At 41.6% G+C, this 21453-nt stretch overlaps 2 protein-coding genes across 2 annotated transcripts; both read left to right on the forward strand.

Moving 5' to 3' along the window:
• The first annotated feature begins 674 nt into the window (after positions 1 to 674).
• On the forward strand, positions 675 to 2112 carry LOC110047249 (uncharacterized). Its single transcript, XM_089278997.1, has 2 exons — positions 675 to 1060; positions 2000 to 2112. The coding sequence occupies exons 1-2, from the start codon at positions 765 to 767 to the stop codon at positions 2100 to 2102; spliced, it is 399 nt and encodes a 132-aa protein (XP_089135123.1). The 5' UTR covers positions 675 to 764; the 3' UTR covers positions 2103 to 2112.
• A 16766-nt stretch (positions 2113 to 18878) lies between these two features.
• On the forward strand, positions 18879 to 19454 carry LOC149096879 (uncharacterized). Its single transcript, XM_089279813.1, has one exon. The coding sequence runs from the start codon at positions 18879 to 18881 to the stop codon at positions 19452 to 19454; it is 576 nt and encodes a 191-aa protein (XP_089135939.1).
• The last annotated feature ends 1999 nt before the right edge of the window (positions 19455 to 21453 follow it).

The following is a 21453-nucleotide window of genomic DNA, read 5'->3' on the forward strand; positions in this document are numbered from 1 at the left end:
GAGATATCGTCTGAAACGTGATCAGGGTTTGCAACACAAGCCCAAAACCCTAAACTTTGTAAAACAATCCCTAAAACCTAAACCTAACCAGACATATCCCTAGAGTCAGAACCCAAACGTAACTTTCCATGGATCAGAGCAACACAAGTGGCATGTTTTGACGTCCAATAGATTCTTGTGTTACACCAGAATAAAACGTAACTCAGACAAACGGACAAAATAGATGTCCGTAACTAAGAACGTCACCTGTGTAGGACTTTCAAAAAACGGGATACTAAGTCAATTGCCAAAGCCTTCCGGTATCTTGAATAAACGGTTTTTAAGTGGGAAGAGTAAGCTTATGACTTTCTAGATCACTGGGTCGACACTTAAGAGATATAATAAGGATACAAATGTGCCTTTTTATGGATCAGCCTGAAGACGTTAGACCAGCTCGTGACAAGAATCAAATGTAAAATACGAAATCACAAGATTCTGCTTACACCTGTACAAAATCACTCTGACGAATGGACAGAATAGAGGGGCATTAAACTTCTGGGGCTGTAAATATGAAGATCATCTGTCGATGACGGACTCAAGAAAACGGATACAAATCAATGACTAAAGCCTGGTGACACCTTGAATCTGCGGTGCTTGACTGAGAAGAGCCAGCTTTGGACTTCCTAGATCCCTGGCTCGATATTTTTCAAAATGGCGCTAAGCGAGTTTAGCAGAATGCTGATGGATTCGTGGATTGGCCTGGATACTTCTTCTTTGACGAAACAATGGAAGCTCTTCCTGTTTGTAAAGTGATTCTGATGGTAAAAGAGGATTCGCGGGTAGTGAATCTGTCTTATCATTTTGAAACAATGTTTACTAAATTGGGTTCCAAGGTTTCCATGTTATTCCCCACCGCAAGGAAGATGGGTTATGTTACCACGTCCTCCCTTAATGCCGCGCTTGGAGCTTCAGATTCCCGTTATAAGTCCACCTATGTTTTCAGAAAGCGATATCGTATCCACAACCACCGTGTAAATGCCATTGTTACCGCTGAAAAGGTGCTGGTGTACAACGTGAAACAACTGAGGATGGGAGCTATTGTGATTTCTTGGCGTGAGAGGTCCCCACTGTTGCCTTCCCACGTAAAAATATCAAAGCTGAGATGTTTGACACACATCCCGCGAGCAGACATCTCCAGTAGGTGAAAAGGGAACAGCAGAGAGGTTTTTCTGGGGTGGTTAGATGGTCAACAGACACCCTAGATCTGCCCCTAGTGCCTCCCTCGACCGGCGCTTTGATTTATAATCCATAAAATATTTTCGTACAAGCAGAATATTTATTAGTTACAAATCTTAAATTTAAATGAAGTTGTTAATTCCATTGTGAGCGGTCACTTCTGAAGATGTATGTTGAAACATACGAAACGTCCTGTGAGACATAATTTTTGTTTTCCGGACCAATAATCTGTTTTATCGCAAACAATGCCTCAACCGCCATTGTGCTTCACTTGCTTTTTTGTCAATAGAATTACCTTTACAACTTCAAGTCTTTCATTTGTCCGCTGTCGTGACCCAGCCAAACACATACCTTTGTCACCCCTTCTGCCAAGGCCTTGCAAAACCTTGGATTTACGGTGTTCGACTGGGAAGAGCAAAAATTTGACTTTTTAGCTCAATGGCTCGATGTATTTCAAAATGGCACCCCGCCAGATGAGAAGTGAGTTTTCCAGAATGCTGATGTATGCGTGGATGTGCGTGGATTCTTCTTCTTCTGACGGTATGGTGATTTTGACCGTAAGAGAGGAAGGTTCATGGATAGTAAGTGTTGTGCGTCATTGCATTCACCGAATGGTATACGATCCAAGATTGCGTCTATGTCATCGCCAGCGGCGAGGAAAATGGAGTACGTCTTGAATTCCTTCCTTAGTGCCATTGGATCTTCTAACATCAAGTCCACCTATGGTTTTAAGAAAGCGATATCTTATCCACAACCACCGTGTAACGTCCACGAGGATGAAACGAGGATGGAAGCCATTGTGTGATTTCTTGGAGTGCGAAGTCCCTACTGTTACCTTCCCACGTGAAAATATCGAAGCTGAAATAACCAAGACCTTACCCAGGTGAAACAGGAAGAGTAGAGAGTTGTTTAGTTCTCGTAATTATTGCAGTAGCAACTTTGGTATTATTTTTAAATCACTGAACGTAACCTCAGAGTAATAAGAATAATATTTTTCGTAGTCACTGCCACTTATACTCTTTGGTTTATTTTTAATATGACTCGATAGGTATATTGCGCTCTGGGAGTTTACTCAATTTTTCTATATTGTCAAGTTCGTAAAAAGACTGCCAAGAACCTTGAATCATTAATATCTGTGGTTGTTTAAGTTTTGTTTAAACTTTACGTTTCAAACAAAGTACAGTCAAACCTCCACGAACGGCTACCTCTGTACAACGGCCACTTTTTTGCCCTAGCGGACGGGCCATGCATTCACTCTTATTTTCTTCTGAAATCATGCAGGAACGATTTAAAGACGTTGGCGCTAATTGTTTCTGCGCAGCTTTACTGCGCACGCAAGTTCACACGCCACGTCATGCATGAGCGCGCGCGCTAAGTAATAAAATGAGCAATGATAGGGCAGCGATCTCCAATCATCTCAGCGAACTGAACCTCAAAAAATTTCGTCTCAACGCTCACCCGACGAGTGATCAGTTGAAAGCTTGCTCTGATATTCTCTCCTTTACTCTGAGTAGAACCATGCAGTGGAAGTCTTTCCAACTTTGACGCTACTTCACGCAATCTTGCTGCAAGCCGCTGCAAGCCTGTAAGGTAGGTTAAGTCTGCATGCGACCCAAGTGGCTCATCAGGCCGGAGCTAATCCCGGTTTCTGTAGCGACTAGGAGTATTCCCACTCCCCCCTGGATGGGATGCTAGTTCATCGCAGGGTTACCCCCCAGCATCACCGAAACCCATTTATACACCTGGGTGGAGAGAGGCACTGTGAGAGTAAAGTGTCTTGCCCAAAAACACATCGCAATGTCACCGGCCAAGGCTCGAACCCGGACCGCTCGCTCCGGAGTCGAGCGCACTAACCATGAGGCCACCGCGCCTCCCGCTGCAAGCCTGTAGCTCCTTTCATATACAGCTCAAGCATTTCGCATTTTCATCCGCAAGGCTTTGAGCTCCTTGCCTTTTGAAATTCCTATGGAAAAAGTGTACGTTTTCTTGAGCCACAATGCGGCCGGATTCCTCTGGACTAGAAACCGTTAGATCATGTTGAGCACGAAAGAAGTGTAAGAGAAAATAATAATAATAAATAATAATAAGAAAAACACTAGACGTAGTCGAGTGTTTTTCCCGCTTCTTTAGTGCTCTACCACGGTAGTTTTAGTTCGTTGCTCGCAAGGCTTTGGACTGGCAGATGCTTCTTTAGCTCCAGCCTTTGGGCTCGTCACGCAATCTTTCTCCCCCAGGATTGCGTGAGCATCTGCGTATGAGGCTAGGTTTTATTTTTTATTTTTTACTTATTCTTTCTCTTTTCTTTAGCATTTACCGAAAGGCAGCGTTTGCCTTTCCGATGCGCGCTTGTGTTAAATGAAATGAAAAAACAAATAATGACTGCAACAGAACGATTGAGAAATCGGAAATAACTTACCTTGAAAACTGCAACTAAACTCGCAACTGTAAGCTGTACAAGAATTACTTGAAACAAAATAAGGGCGCAGACAACACGATGTAAAACCATACGCCCAACAAAGGCTGCAGAACACTGGCAATGGCCGCCATCGAAGGACCCGGCTTCGGGGGAGGGGGGGGGGCACTGCCATATATGGGCTATATAGGTATGTGCCGCTGTGAAGGGTATGGTTTTCAAGCAGTTTACTCTAGGATAGGGTATATAAATCAGAGCGTTTGGGTCTAGAATAGGGTATCATTTTTCACAAAACTGACTAGTTGGTTGAAGATGTTATCTAGACTAAGCAAACAAGGAATTTCTCAATACGTTCTTTAAGAACGTATTGAGAACATTCCTCAGGCTGAGAGTCGATTAATCTGTATGTATTAAATGACAAGCATAAAATAAAGGTAACAAACATTGTAAAATTAACCCAAATACTTGAGGGCATGTTTTGTATAACAACAACAATGGTTTTCTTATTGCATGACACGCATCTCTTTTTGTAATAATCAGCAGTTCTTATTTATAACTGTTCCAAAATAACTTCCACACCATCAAAGTCTGAAGTATTATCAAGGTAGCTGACCTTATATACCATGTAAATTTATGAACATCTTAAGGACGTTTCGCAAGAACGATATGAACATCTTAAAAACGTTCAGCCTCAGCTCCAAGCTTAGACGTTCATATATTTAAAGAAAAAGAGTGTACATACATATATATCCACAAGATTTGCCCTCGTTACAATCCCCTCTAGTCTTGAAATCTAGTCCGTACTCCGGAAAAACTCAGAGGAGTAGGCGTTTGGTCAGATAAGCCAAATGGAGAGATTTTGGGTTTGAACAAAAGCCATAGCTAGGAAAATGATTGCCAGCCTTAGGAAGATTACCCAATATCAACAGCTAAACTACAAATGTGACCCTCCCTGGATCAGTGCGATTCAAGTGGCATGTTTTGACATCCACTCACGGCATATATATTCCACGTTTTCGCACCGTGCATTGTGGAAAGCATTCTTTACGATATTTTGGGCCCCATCTTTGGAACAAATTAGACACAACTGATAGAGAGAAGCCCAATGTTAAGAGTTTTAGAAACGGCATCAAGAGTAAAGTCTTATCACATTTAATAGATAGTTGTAAGGACTGTGATATATGCTGCTACGCCGTTTTAAATTTTACATTCTATATATATATTTGATATCTTTTAAGCTTTTTAAATCTTACTGAGTTCATATATTTCATTTACTTATTTATTTATTTATCTTATACATTATTCATTAAATTGTAAATAATTTTAACCTTAGCAAAGGTATATTTTATTGTGTAAATAGTGTCCACAATTAGTTTTTTTTTAAGCTAAATACCAATGACACTTAAATTAAGTCTTTATTATATGGCTTTTTGCTTTGTTTTTGCTTTGATTTTCCCGTTAAGACCGAACGATCGAGGTTGATAAGTTGTTTATTATATGGCTTTTTGCTTTGTTTTTGCAGGCCCGTAATTACGGGAGAATAATGCCCTAGAATTAGCCAATTAGAGTGCGCGTTATATCGGCTACAAACACAAGTCATATGATAAACCAGAATAGAAATCACTCAGACGAACGGACAGAGTAGAGGTCAGGAGCATTTTAACTCATCTCACGCCCTGTCTTTCGCGGGAAAAAAAATTAAAAATCCAGCGCTCGTCAAAAATTATATTTTTTCACCAGAAATTTAGCTCGGAACATATACATATTTATGTTCGTTTGAATCGTCGATGAAATGACCTTTTCGGGATATTTTTTCCTTCGGGGTCAACAAAAACCTCCGATTACAAAATCACGCCGAACCCACACGTTGCATAAAACTCTCTTCAAAACCCTGACTTCGAAGCGATATATCACTTTAGCGTTAATAGCTACCACACATCGGTAGAAAGTAAATCTATTCCTTAACAATCCAGCTTTATCGTGTTAAAATTTCAGCGAAATCGAACAAAACCAGAATCAATTGGAATTCTTTTTTGTGACCTCATTTCCCAGACTTGACCTAACTAAGGAAGCCACGGTCGCCCATAGCAACCGAAAAACACGAACATAAGAAAGCCGACGTTTCGGCCAAAAAACTCCAGAATTATCGCCTGAGAGCTTAAACTTGAATGGGAACATCTTTTTCGAACTTTTTTCAACTGATTTAGACGAAAGAGTGGCCTCGGCGGGCCACAAAAAAGACCAAGAGAAAAAACAGAACAGGAGAACATAACAAGCCGCTAATATTTCACCGCGTGGCTTTCGGCACGAAAACGAAAATACAGCTTACTTCTGGATAAATTCAGCCTTAGAAGCCAGCAACTGGTCCCAAATTACTTTCTGTATCTTTACAAATGTCCTGACTTCCATCTCCGAAAGATTTTGCTCCAATTTTGAGCAAATAAACATTTCGCCGACAGCGGCGGCGACTCGCAGACTAAGTTAGCTAACTTGACAAACTCTCCCGAGAGGGGGATATGAGGAAAAGAGCTGAAAAATGGGCTGTAATTGGCTAATGATGAGATCATCCCACTGTCCAAATTTGGTGAGAATCGAAAGTAACGCCAATTTTCTGTCACGTTTTCAATCTATGGTCACTGGAGTGACCAAAATCGATACATCGGTCGGGATAGAATTTTAAAAACTTCGGATAGCCGTAACTATGAAGGTCATCTGTGCAGGATTTCTAAAAACGGGTACTAAATCAATCGCCAAAGCCTTGCGACACCTTGGATTTATAGTGTTTGACTGGGAAGAGCAAACTTTTGACTTCCTAGATCACTGGGTTGATGTTTTTCAAAATGGCACCAGACCTGATGTGAAGAGAGTTTACCAGAATGCTGATGTATGCACTAGGGTTGGTAACGCTACCTGACAAATAGGGGCGTCTGACATATAGGGGCGTCTGACATATAGGGGCGTCTGACATATAGGGGCGTCTGACATATAGGGGCGCTATATCAAAATACCAAAAGTTTATCATTACCTCTGCATGGTTAATGTGTCACACAACCAATAAATGGTTTGTGTTAAAATGACAGCTTTTGACTTCTAGTCAGTAGCGACTATTAGAGGAAGGAAAAGACTAATAATAAATCGGTTTGCTGAGCTGAGGTTCGAAGAATGGAGGTGTCAAGAAATCTAGATTCACTAGATCCACAAATTTTCTAAGTCTCAGTATGAATAATGTGGAGCATTTTTCAGGATTTCGTAATTCTTAAGAGATCTATAAATGGCTGAAGTCTCCTACACGTATTGCGACTCAAGTTCAGTAAACTTTAATTTGAATGGGGCGATCTGTTTCTGAAATTGTTACAGAATTGATCCAAATAACTTAAGCCACGCGCGGATCTGGGCTGTTAGGTTTTGGTGAATTCATAAATGCTTCATGTTTTCAAAATTGATTAATTTATCTCGTAGTCTCTTTCGCAGCCGTTATTGCGAAGGAATCTGCATCGTATCTATGACGGGAAAAATACAATACTGATCGTTTTCAATGTCACGCAATAAAAAAAATAAACACAACACCAATACAGTACCAGTGGATAAAGTCAAGAAATAGATAAAGAAGATCATTACTTTTCTTAGTGTTAGGTCTTTGCGTTTTCCCAGACTTAAGACATTCGTATAACTGTTTCGCACGAAATTACGGAGCTCACAGTATGGAAACGCCGTGTTGGAATACTTTCGTGGTCAACCAATATGGCGGCCGGAAATAATCTGGAGCTTATTTTCGCTATCTAGGCTACTGATTATCTGTATTGAAAAAAGGAGCATTTACAATTAAGCACTTTTCCTAATGCTCTAACTTCTAAAAAGGCTAAGTAACTTGAGATAGTTATATATTTTTCTACAAACGCGATCGTAACTCCGTGTCACGCTCAACTGCCATCAAAATACGCGTGGTTGAAGTGTAAACAGATATAAATTAACCGTCTCTTATGCCTGGCTCTCAAGTTTTGTTTTACGTGCACGTGTTTAGAGAGGTAAGATTGGAGATATTAATAATTCCCATTTACGGCAAACAGCATATATTAATGTTTCGGCATTTCTCTTGTATACTTCACGCACCTGACATATAGGGGTACATGACAAATAGGGGCATCTGACATATAGGGGCATCTGACATATAGGGGCGTCTGACATATAGGGGCACATGACATATAGGGGCATCTGACATATAGGGGCATCTGACAAATAGGGGCGTCTGACATATAGGGGCATCTGACAAATAGGGGCGTCTGACATATAGGGGCATCTGACATATAGGGGCGTCTGACAAATAGGGGCGTCTTACAAATAGGAGCATCTGACATATAGGGGCACATGACATATAGGGGCATCTGACATATAGGGGCATCTGACAAATAGGGTCATCTGACATATAGGGGGATCTAACAAATAGGGGCATCTGACATATAGGGGCGTCTGACATATAGGGGCATCTGACAAATAGGGGCACATGACATATAGGGGCATCTGACAAATAGGGGCGTTTGACAAATAGGGGCGTCTGACATATAGGGGCGTCTTACAAATAGGTGCATCTGACAAATAGGGGCATCTGACATATAGGGGCATCTGACATATAGGGGCACATGACATATAGGGGCATCTGACATATAGGGGCATCTGGCAAATAGGGTCTTCTGACATATAGGGGGATCTAACAAATAGGGGCATCTGACATATACGGGCGTCTAACATATAGGGGCATCTGACAAATAGGGGCACATGACATATAGGGGCATCTGACAAATAGGGGCGTTTGACAAATAGGGGCGTCTGACATATAGGGGCATCTGACATATAGGGGCATCTGACATATAGGGGCGTCTTACAAATAGGTGCATCTGACAAATAGGGGCATCTGACATATAGGGGCATCTGACATATAGGGGCACATGACATATAGGGGCATCTGACATATAGGGGCATCTGGCAAATAGCGTCTTCTGACATATAGGGGGATCTAACAAATAGGGGCATCTGACATATACGGGCGTCTAACATATAGGGGCATCTGACTAATAGGGGCACATGACATATAGGGGCATCTGACATATAGGGGCATCTGACAAATAGGGGCGTGTGACAGAAAGGGGCGTCTGACATATAGGGGCGTCTGACATATAGGGGCACATGACATATAGGGGCATCTGAAATTTAGGGGCATCTGACAAATAGGGGCATCTGACATATCGGGGCGTCTGACTTATAGGAGTGTGAGATATTGGCGATGCCGGTTTCTAAGAGTTGATCGGACATCATAGTTTTTTTCTACAAATGTATTCTGTTGCCATTCATTATCTTTTGAAAGTGGACACTCTCGTAAGCGGACAGCTCTAGTTACTACCGTCGTCACAAAACCCTGTTTGAACACCCATACAAACTCTGTATTGAGTAATTCCCGCCAACGGAAGCTCTATGTGAAAATTCTCTCATTTATATCTCGCGCGCCTTCCAGCTACTGTACTTAGCTCATGCTCACCCATATTACATCTGAAACTGAGACAATTTCTGATCTTTTACTTTGTGTGAAAAAGTTTCTCATTTCAATCATTCGCCCTCTCTAAACTGTACTTAGCTTGTTTTTCCCATCAAAACGGGGCCCATTTACGTTGGAAAGACAATTACGGTTTTTTTACTTTTTGTGAAAGAGTCTCTCATTTCAATCATTCGCTCTCTGCACAATCTACTTAGCTAACGCTTCCCCATGAAAACGGGGCCCATTTACATTTGAAAGATAATTACGGATTTTTTACTTTGTGTGAGTCACATTTCAATCAATCGCCCTATATAAGCTGTACTTAGCTAGTGCTCCCCGTGAAAACGGGGCCCATTTTCATTTGAAAGACAAGTACCGTACGGATTTTTTACTTTGTGTTAAAAAGTCCCTCATTTCAATCATTTGCCCTCTATAAACTGTACTTAGCTAGTTTTTCCCATCAAAACGGGGCCCATTTACATTTGAAAGACAACTACGGATTTTTTTACTTTTTGCGAAGAAGTCGCTCATTTCAATCATTCGCCCTCTGCATACTGTACTTTGTTAGTGCTCCCCCATGAAAACCGGGCCCATTTTCATTTGAAAGACAACTACGGATTTTTGACTTTGTGTGAAAAAGTCTCTCATTTCAATCATTCGCCCTCTATATACTATACTTAGCTAGCGCTTCCCCATGAGAACGGGCCCTATTTTCATTTGAAAGACAATTACGGATTTTTTTATTTTTTGTGAAGAAGTCGCTCATTTCAATCATTCGCCCTCTATATACCGTACTTAGCTAGCGCTCCCACATCAAATCGGAGCTCATTATCATTTGCAAGACAAGTACTGATTTTTTACCATTTTCATTTGGAAGACAATTGGGGATTTTTTACTTTGTGTGAAAAAGTCTCTCATTTTAATCATTCGCCCTCTATATGCTATACTTAGCTAACGCTTCTCCATGAAAACGCGTCCTATTTTCATTTGAAGGACAATTACGGATTTTTTTACTTTTTGTGAAGAAGTCGCTCATTTCAATCATTCACCCTCTATATACTGTACTTAGCTAGCGCTCCCACTTCAAAACGGGGCCCATTTTCATTTGGAAGACAAGTACTGATTTTTGACTTTGTGTGAAAAAATCTCTCATTTTAATCATTTGCCCTCTGCATAATGTACTGGATGTCATCATGCAGATTAAGCAGGCCATTTCCAAGGACGACGAAAAGGTTAAGAAGGCATTTAACAAGATTTGGGGTCGCTCTGGTGGATGGGTATCTGGGACTTGTCAGCACGGCGTTATCTACGCTTTGAAGTTTGTTCTGCGCGCAGAAAGTCCAAGGGATTACATTGATCTTATTTTGTCTATGGCACACCAGCCAAATATCGTGGTAAGTGATATGGCCAACATGCTAGTTGCACGTGGACAAAAGAGAAACAGAGAAATGTTTAGCCCGCACAACGGTATGGTTGCTGAACCGACTAAAGAAAATGTGCAAGAGGCACTTGAAGGAAAACTGGAAGTATCGCTGCCATGGTTAAACGACAACTACGTAGGTGGAAATGACAAAGGCAGTACTACAAAGGTGCACCCGGTGACTGGAAGCGATAAGCATTTATGTCTCTTTGATCGATTGCACGAAAGAAACGCAAAGAAAGATGAAGAGGCATTGAGACGAGTAAGGAATATTAAGGAAGTGAAAGGAAACCTTAACACGCAGAAAGATGAGCAGCTCCATCTCCTATACAATCACGACACGAGATATTTAAGCCAGATGAAACCAGTAAACCACATTTTTCTATTTCCTTCAAACATTGACATTCATAGTGAAAGGATCAACCGACGTCAAAAAGACGGACTTAGAGCTGCTTTTAAACACCAGATCAAAGTCGATGAAAACGGTTGTGCTGTCCTAGATAAAACGAACAAAATAGTTGTGAAGAGGAAGGGGCATCAGAAGCGGAATATTGCAGGTGGCATGGATGACGATGCTCAACAAGCCACTCCAAAGAAGATGAAGTCTGAATCGTGCGACCCATCAGGCTCAGGTTCAAGAAATCAACCGACAGCTGCCCAACAAGCCACTCCAAAGAAGATGGAGCCTGAATCGTCCGACCCATCAGGTTCAAGTTCAGGGAATCGACCAACAGCTGCCCAACAAGCCACTCCGAAGATAACGAGACCTGAATCTTCCGACCCATCAGTCTCGGGTACAAAAGATCAACCCACTGATAACCAACAAGCCACTACGGAGAAGATGAAACCTAAATCACCCCAGTCATCAGACTTAGGCACTCAGAATGGCCCCATTGACGTTGATGCAACTTTACAGCGCCCGCTATCTTTGGCAGATTGTTACTGGATCAAAGATTTGGGGCTTAAGAATCGGGACAAATACCTCATCATGAATGACTACTGGATAAATGATTGATTCATCAATGCGGCAATGAAACTGATGAGGAAGATAGCACCGAATTTTGCCGGTCTGGCAGACGTTATCCTAGCAAAGAAAGATGGTTTTCCCCCTTCGCTCTCTATAGACGGATTTGTTCAAATTGTAAATGTGCGGGGCAACCACTGGATAACTTTGTCTAATGCGCAAAATCTCAGGGTAGAAGTCTCCATATACGATAGCCTTCACGGGGTGGACAAAAATAAAGATACAAAGATTAGGTACTCCATAAGCGTTGAACAGAGCGTTTGCCAAATAATGCAGCCTCCCAAAGAGGTAACCTTTTTGGTTGACGACGTGCAACAACAGGAAGGAGGGAATGACTGTGGTTTATTTGCAATCGCCTTTGCGACATTGCTGTGTGTGGGACGAGATCCAGCGAGAGAGCGTTTTGATAAAAAAATCATGCGTCAAGAGTTACTTAAGAGCTTCGAAGAAGAAGACATGGCTTTGTTCGTCGAGAAAGCCTGCAGCACTTCCAAAAAAAGACACGGATATTCTTTATGAGTGGCGCTGTCCTGTTCACTGCCACTGCAGAATGCCTGACCATGGCAATGAGATGGTGCTATGTATTGCCTGCAAACGTTGGTTTCACGGTAAGTGCGAAATGTGTAATTTTAACAATCCACAGTGGCGGTACAAACCGTGCCAAGATGTCTTCGAAAGGGAGCAAAAGAAGGAAACTGAAAGGAAAAAAAACGAAGGCAAAGTGCAGCAACTACGGCGTGTGGCAGCAAATTACCCAGTAGAAAGTAAGCGCGTTCAAGAGCTGTACACGGCAATTGCTGGAATTTACGAAGACTTTCACGACAGAAATTTGCCCCTATTGCCCCAGATGGCAAAACTCACATCGGATGCATGTCTGCTGAAGACCACGCAAGCGTAATCAAAGACACGACTAGGAAGCTTGGTTGTACGCATTATCTTCACACCCCTAAGTACGACTTCTTCATTGTCATCTTTCACGAAGAGTTAGAGACAGATGCATCATTTTTGAGTGTTGTCATACACGAAATGGCACACGGTGAACAAGGTGCAATTTCTACATCTCAACAACCTCACGGTAAATTATTCAAAAAGATTGCAAAACGTCTTATCCAGTGTGTAAAAAGTAAACAGGCCGAATTACCAAAACCTTACAGTAATGTAGAAATAAACGAGGTCACTGTTCTTACGGCAAAGTGTTAAGGGTTTCCCTCCTTTTTAGCATTATCTTGATGTAAGTAGTAAAGACATGCCTACTGTTGAGAAGAACAGCAGAATGCCGCAAACGCGGAAAAGTGTACATAGCTGACTCCTGAATTGCTTAATTAGGCTTCAGTTGAGAAGAACAGCAGAATAGTGCTGACTCCTGAAGTTTTTTCATTAGCATTCAGTTGAGAAGAACAGCAGAATAATGCTGACTCCTGAAGTGCCTTAATTAGCCTTCAGTTGAGAAGAACAGCATACTCGATCACACTTTAAAAGCATTGCAATGGTGAGTGACCAAGACCGTCCAACCATTCCGCATGATGGATTATGCTCGCCTGCCATGACTTGCTTGCAAGAGGAAAGACATGTTTCACGGGCAAGGAAAAACAAATCGAAAAGTTCAATTTCAAATTGTCTTTCTTTCAGGTAAGCAAGACCTCGAAAATGTCGGGAGTCCAAGCGCGTGAAAGTAAGAATATGTTAAAGTTATTTTAGGCAATGCAGCACTAATCAATGTAGTAGTTTAAATTATAGCAATGTTGATTCAACTTTCTGGAACTGAAGTAGAATACAATGCCCCTATTTGTAAGACGCCCTTATTTGTCTGATGCCTCTATTTGTCAGATGGCCCTATTTGTCAGATGCCCCTATCTGTCAGATGTCCCTATTTGTCAGACGCCCATATTTGTCAGATGCCCCCATATGCCAGATGCACCTATTTGTAAGACGCCCCTATTTGTCACACGCCCCTATATGTCAGACGCCCCTATTTGTCAGATGCACCTATTTGTAAGACGCCCCTATATGTCAGATGCCCCTATATGTCAGATGCCCGTATTTGTCAGATGCCCGTATATGTCAGATGCCCCTATTTGTCAGACGCCCCTATTTGTCAGATGCACCTATTTGTCAGATGCACCTATATGTCAGATGCCCCTATTTGTCAGACGCCCCTATTTGTCAGATGCACCTATTTGTAAGACGCCCCTATATGTCAGATGCCCCTATATGTCAGATGCCCGTATTTGTCAGATGCCCGTATATGTCAGATGCCCCTATTTGTCAGACGCCCCTATTTGTCAGATGCACCTATTTGTCAGATGCACCTATATGTCAGATGCCCCTATTTGTCAGACGCCCCTATTTGTCAGATGCACCTATTTGTCAGATGCACCTATATGTCAGATGCCCCTATTTGTCAGACGCCCCTATTTGTCAGATGCACCTATTTGTAAGACGCCCCTATATGTCAGATGCCCCTATATGTCAGATGCCCGTATTTGTCAGATGCCCGTATATGTCAGATGCCCCTATTTGTCAGACGCCCCTATTTGTCAGATGCACCTATTTGTCAGATGCACCTATATGTCAGATGCCCCTATTTGTCAGACGCCCCTATTTGTCAGATGCACCTATTTGTAAGACGCCCCTATATGTCAGATGCCCCTATATGTCAGATGCCCGTATTTGTCAGATGCCCGTATATGTCAGATGCCCCTATTTGTCAGACGCCCCTATTTGTCAGATGCACCTATTTGTCAGATGCACCTATATGTCAGATGCCCCTATTTGTCAGACGCCCCTATTTGTCAGATGCACCTATTTGTCAGATGCACCTATATGTCAGATGCCCCTATTTGTCAGACGCCCCTATTTGTCAGATGCACCTATTTGTAAGACGCCCCTATATGTCAGATGCCCCTATATGTCAGATGCCCGTATTTGTCAGATGCCCGTATATGTCAGATGCCCCTATTTGTCAGACGCCCCTATTTGTCAGATGCCCCTATTTGTCAGATGCACCTATATGTCAGATGCCCCTATTTGTCAGACGCCCCTATTTGTCAGATGCACCTATTTGTAAGACGCCCCTATATGTCAGATGCCCCTATATGTCAGATGCCCCTATTTGTGAGATGCCCCTATATGTCAGATGCCCCTATTTGTCAGACGCCCCTATTTGTCGGACGCCCCTATTTGTCAGATGCCCCTATATGTCAGATGCCCCTATTTGTTAGACGCCCCTATTTGTCAGATGCACCTATTTGTCAGATGCCCCTATATGTCAGATGTCCCTATATGTCAGACGCCCCTATTTGTCAGATGCCCCTATATGTCAGATGCCCGTATTTGTCAGATGCCCGTATATGTCAGATGCCCCTATTTGTCAGACGCCCCTATTTGTCAGATGCACCTATTTGTCAGATGCACCTATATGTCAGATGCCCCTATTTGTCAGACGCCCCTATTTGTCAGATGCACCTATTTGTCAGATGCACCTATATGTCAGATGCCCCTATTTGTCAGACGCCCCTATTTGTCAGATGCACCTATTTGTAAGACGCCCCTATATGTCAGATGCCCCTATATGTCAGATGCCCGTATTTGTCAGATGCCCGTATATGTCAGATGCCCCTATTTGTCAGACGCCCCTATTTGTCAGATGCACCTATTTGTCAGATGCACCTATATGTCAGATGCCCCTATTTGTCAGACGCCCCTATTTGTCAGATGCACCTATTTGTCAGATGCACCTATATGTCAGATGCCCCTATTTGTCAGACGCCCCTATTTGTCAGATGCACCTATTTGTAAGACGCCCCTATATGTCAGATGCCCCTATATGTCAGATGCCCGTATTTGTCAGATGCCCGTATATGTCAGATGCCCCTATTTGTCAGACGCCCCTATTTGTCAGATGCACCTATTTGTCAGATGCACCTATATGTCAGATGCCCCTATTTGTCAGACGCCCCTATTTGTCAGATGCACCTATTTGTAAGACGCCCCTATATGTCAGATGCCCCTATATGTCAGATGCCCCTATTTGTCAGATGCCCGTATATGTCAGATGCCCCTATTTGTCAGACGCCCCTATTTGTCAGATGCACCTATTTGTCAGATGCACCTATATGTCAGATGCCCCTATTTGTCAGACGCCCCTATTTGTCAGATGCACCTATTTGTCAGATGCACCTATATGTCAGATGCCCCTATTTGTCAGACGCCCCTATTTGTCAGATGCACCTATTTGTAAGACGCCCCTATATGTCAGATGCCCCTATATGTCAGATGCCCGTATTTGTCAGATGCCCGTATATGTCAGATGCCCCTATTTGTCAGACGCCCCTATTTGTCAGATGCACCTATTTGTCAGATGCACCTATATGTCAGATGCCCCTTTTTGTCAGACGCCCCTATTTGTCAGATGCACCTATTTGTAAGACGCCCCTATATGTCAGATGCCCCTATATGTCAGATGCCCGTATTTGTCAGATGCCCGTATATGTCAGATGCCCCTATTTGTCAGACGCCCCTATTTGTCAGATGCACCTATTTGTCAGATGCACCTATATGTCAGATGCCCCTATTTGTCAGACGCCCCTATTTGTCAGATGCACCTATTTGTAAGACGCCCCTATATGTCAGATGCCCCTATATGTCAGATGCCCGTATTTGTCAGATGCCCGTATATGTCAGATGCCCCTATTTGTCAGACGCCCCTATTTGTCAGATGCACCTATTTGTCAGATGCACCTATATGTCAGATGCCCCTTTTTGTCAGACGCCCCTATTTGTCAGATGCACCTATTTGTAAGACGCCCCTATATGTCAGACGCCCCTATATGTCAGATGCCCCTATTTGTGAGATGCCCCTATATGTCAGATGCCCCTATTTGTTAGACGCCCCTATTTGTCAGATGCACCTATTTGTCAGATGCACCTATATGTCAGATGCCCCTATTTGTCAGACGCCCCTATTTGTCGGATGCACCTATTTGTAAGACGCCCCTATATGTCATGTGCCCCTATATGTCAGATGCTCCTATTTGTAAGACGCCCCTATTTGTCAGATGCACCTATTTGTAAGACGCCCCTATATGTCAGACGCCCCTATATGTCAGATGCCCCTATTTGTCAGATGACCCTATATGTCAGATGCCCCTATTTGTTAGATCCCCCTATATGTCAGATGACCCTATTTGTCAGATGCCCCTATATATCAGATGCCCCTATTTGTCAGACGCCCCTATTTGTCAGATGCACCTATTTGTAAGACGCCCCTATATGTCAGATGCCCCTATATGTCAGATGCCCGTATTTGTCAGATGTCCGTATATGTCAGATGCCCCTATTTGTCAGACGCCCCTATTTGTCAGATGCACCTATTTGTCAGATGCCCGTATTTGTCAGATGCCCGTATATGTCAGATGTCCCTATTTGTCAGACGCCCCTATTTGTCGGATGCACCTATTTGTAAGACGCCCCTATATGTCAGATGCCCCTATATGTCAGATGCCCCTATTTGTGAGATGCCCCTATATGTCAGATGCCCCTATTTGTCAGACGCCCCTATTTGTCGGACGCCCCTATTTGTCAGATGCCCCTATATGTCAGATGCCCCTATTTGTCAGACGCCCCTATTTGTCAGATGCACCTATTTGTCAGATGCACCTATATGTCAGATGCCCCTATTTGTCAGACGCCCCTATTTGTCGGATGCACCTATTTGTAAGACGCCCCTATATGTCAGATGCCCCTATATGTCAGATGCCCCTATTTGTGAGATGCCCCTATATGTCAGATGCCCCTATTTGTCAGACGCCCCTATTTGTCGGACGCCCCTATTTGTCAGATGCCCCTATATGTCAGATGTCCCTATATGTCATGTGCCCCTATATGTCAGATGCTCCTATTTGTAAGACGCCCCTATTTGTCAGATGCACCTATTTGTCAGATGCACCTATTTGTAAGACGCCCCTATATGTCAGATGCCCCTATTTGTCAGACGCCCCTATTTGTCAGACGCCCCTATTTGTCAGATGCCCCTATATGTCAGACGCCCCTATTTGTCAGATGCCCCTATATGTCAGATGCCCCTATTTGTCAGACGCCCCTATTTGTCAGATGCCCCTATATGTCAGACGCCCCTATTTGTCAGATGTCTCGAATTTTACCTCTCTAAATACGTGTACGTAGACAAAACTTGAGAGCCAGGCATAAGAGATGGTAAATTTATATCTGTTTACAATTCAAACAGAGTATTTTGATGGCAGTGGAGCGTGACATGGAGCTACGATCGCGTTTGTAGAAAAATCTATAACTATCACAAGTTTTTTAGCCTTTTTAGAAGTTGGAGCATTAGGAAATGTGCTTAATTGCAAATGCTCGTTTGTTCAATAGAGATAATCGATCGCCTAAATAGCTAAAGTAAGTTCCAGATGTTTAAAATATTTCCGGCCGCCATATTTAGTTGACCACGAAGGTAATCCAACACGGCGTTTCCGTACTGTGGGCTCCGTAAAGTTCTGTGAAAAATTTATACGAATGTCTTAAGTTTGGGAAAACGCAAAGACCTAACACTAAGAAAAGTATTGATCTTCTTTATCTATTTCTTGACTTTATCCACTAGTACTGTATTGGTGTTGTATTTATTTTTTTATTGCGTGACAATGAAAACGATCAGTATTGTATTTTTCCCGTCATAGATACGATGCAGATTCCTTCGCAATAACGGCTGCGAAAGAGACTACGAGATAAATTAATCAATTTTGAAAACATGAAGCATTTATGAATTCACCAAAACCTAACAGCCCAGATCCGCGCGTGGCTTAAGTTATTTGGATCAATTCTGTAACAATTTCAGAAACAGATCGCCCCATTCAAATTAAAGTTTACTGAACTTGAGTCGCAATACATGTAGGAGACTTCGGCCATTTATGACTCTCTTAAGAATTATGAAATCCTGAAAAATATTCCGAATTTATAAAGTTTAGGACTTAACAAATACTGACAAAGAAAGCATTCGTTGTAGTGGATCTAGATGGATCTTTCTTCAGTGGATCTAGGTGGATCTTTCTCGACACCTCCATTCTTCGAAGCTCAACTCAGCGAATCAATTCATTGTTAGTCTTTTCCTTCCCCCAGAAGTCAAAAGCTGTCGTTTTAACACTTTTATAAGTCCAAAGCTGTCATTTTAAACCTTTTATTAGTAGTGTGACACATTAACCATGCAGAGGTAATGATAAACTTTTGGTATTTTGATATAGCGCCCCTATATGTCAGACGCCCTTATATGTCAGACGCCCCTATTTGTCAGGTAGCGTTACCAACGCCGTTCGATGTATGCATCGATATCCCTGGAAACTTCTTCTATGAGGAAATACTGGAAGCTTTTCCTGATTGTAAAGTGATTTTGAGCATAAGAGACGAGGATTCGTGGTTAGAAAGTCTTGTGCGTCAATTGGATTCATCGAATGGCTTGCGATCCACGATTACATCGAGGAAAATGGATTACGTTTACGATTCATTCCTCAATGCCGCCATTGGATCTTGCAACACCAAATCCACCTATATTTTAAGAAAGCGATATCGTATCCACAACCATCGTGTGAAGTCCATTGTTCCCCCTGACAAGCTTCTGGTGTATAACGTAAAACAAGGATGGAAGCCCTTGTGTGATTTCTTGGAGTGCGACGTCCCCACTGTTGCCTTCCCACATGAAAATATCAAATCTGAAGTTCTTAATACGGTCGCGATGACCAGGTATGGCCAGCAGGTGAATCGGGAATTTCGGAGTGGTGTTTTGAAAATCGGTTTATTACTTGTAGTTTTTGCAGGAGTAATTGTTGCCATCTTTTTGAATCACTGAGCATAACCTTTGACTAATAACAATGATATCTTTGCTAATCACTGCCACCGTAGCCCGATCTCGATGTATATGAGAAGCTCAATTTTTTGTTGACCTCTATGCTGTCACGTAATTTGCGCGATTTGCATATTTACAAGGGTTTGTATGGGGAGTGAAATAGAGCCGAAATTGGCGAAAAATTATTGTTGAATTTTGATAAAAATTGCTTACCTGAACTCCAGTGGTGGTTCTTTCGCGTTCTGTGTGGTTTTCTAGCGGATTTGTTGTGTTTCCATCAAGTTATAGTTCCACCGTTTGCTCTTTCTATCAAAATTTCGGTATTTACACTTATGCAAATTTTGCAGCAAAGTGAGAGAGTACTATATAAAAAAAATTGTGCGAAGTCCTTTATTCTGTAATGCAAAATGTAATAACATTATAGTTTCATACACATAAAAAATTTAGTGCGAAGAATTCTTCGCCCTGTCCAGTTCTCTGTAAAAATATAGATTTGATACATATAAAAAATTTAGTGCGAAGAATTCTTCGCCCATGCCCGTTCTCTGTAATAACATTTCAGTTCTTATACATGTAAAAAATTTAGTGCAAAGAAGTCTTCGCCCTGTCCAGTTCTCTATAATAAAAAAAGTTTTTTATACATATAAAAAATTTAGTGCGAAGAAGTCTTTGCTCTGTCCAGTTCTCTGTGATAAAAATATAGCTTTAATACATATAAAAAATTTAGTGCGAAGAAGTCTTCGCCATGTCCAGTTCACTGTAATAAAAAATATTTTTCATACATATAAAAAATTTAGGGCGAAGAAGTCTTCGCCATGTCCAGTTCTCTATAGTAAAAAAATATTTTTTATACATATAAAAAATTTAGTGCGAGGAATTCTTCACCCTGTCCAGTTCTCTATAAAAATATAGTTTTGATACATATCAAAAATTTAGTGCGAAGAAGTCTTCGTCATGTCCAGTTCTCTATAATAAAAAAATTACTTTTTTATACATATAAAAAATTTAAAGCGAAGAAGTCTTTGCCATGTCCAGTTCTCTGTGATAAAAATACAGTTTTAATACACATAAAAAATTTAGTGCGAAGAAGTCTTCGCTCTGGCCAGTTCTCTGTGATAAAAATACAGTTCTAATACATATAAAAAATTTAGTGCAAAGAAGTCTTTGCCCTGTCCAGATCTCTGCGAAGTAAATATAGCTTGATACATATAAAAAATTTAGTGCAAAGAAGTCTTCGCCCTGTCCAGATCTCTGCGAAATAAATATAGCTTGATACATATAAAAAATTTAGTGCGAAGAAATCTTCGCTCTCTCCAGTTCTCTGTGATAAAAATATAGCTTTAATACATATAAAAACTTTAGTGCAAAGAAGTCTTCGCCATGTCCAGTTCTCTGTAATAAAAAATATTTTTCATGCATATAAAAAATTTAGTGCGAAAAAGTCTTCGCCCTGCCCCGCTGTCTGTAATTGGGTTGGACTCCCCCTTAGATATTTTTCAGAAACACGCACATGGGGGTCTTATTTCGACTCCATAACTGCTGTTAAATTTGTTTGGTGCATATCTATTTATGACTTTGGTTTATCTGTCAACAACATCTGCTAACGTCATAGAAAAGAATTTTCCCAGTTGTGAGTGTGCTTGCACCAAATTTCAATTTTTGTACGCTGTATGGTCCTGCATCAAATTCATTTAGACTGTTGTATTTCTTCTTGCAACAGAAATAAATAAGCAGTTTTTCTCCTTGTTTGATACTTGTTTACCTAAAAAATAATGATTGTTATCTATCCTCGTGCCAATGTGAAAGTTTGATATTTTATCAGTTGCCATCTTTTTATTTCATCAGAAATACCCATTTATAGAGGCTTTATTGTGTAAATTTCGAGAGATATTACCCAATTGCCTTAATGCAACCCACATCCCAGTGCAATGACTCGTGTTACCTTTTTTGGTCCGAATTGAAGTTCTCTTGGCCCCCAAACAAGGGTACTAAAATTTAATAC

This window comes from Orbicella faveolata, unplaced genomic scaffold (genome assembly GCF_042242905.1).
Source record: "Orbicella faveolata isolate gen_17 unplaced genomic scaffold, um_ofav_v1 contig_47, whole genome shotgun sequence".
NCBI lineage: Eukaryota > Metazoa > Cnidaria > Anthozoa > Scleractinia > Merulinidae > Orbicella > Orbicella faveolata.

Coding starts and splice junctions, on each gene's coding strand:
- LOC110047249 (XM_089278997.1), top strand. CDS start 765: ATGGAAGCTCTTCCTGTTTGTAAAGTGATTCTGATGGTAAAAGAGGAT. Junction 1,061..1,999: donor CTGGTGTACAACGTGAAACA/ACTGAGGATGGG, acceptor GAGGATGAAACG/AGGATGGAAGCCATTGTGTG.
- LOC149096879 (XM_089279813.1), top strand. CDS start 18,879: ATGTCAGACGCCCCTATTTGTCAGGTAGCGTTACCAACGCCGTTCGAT.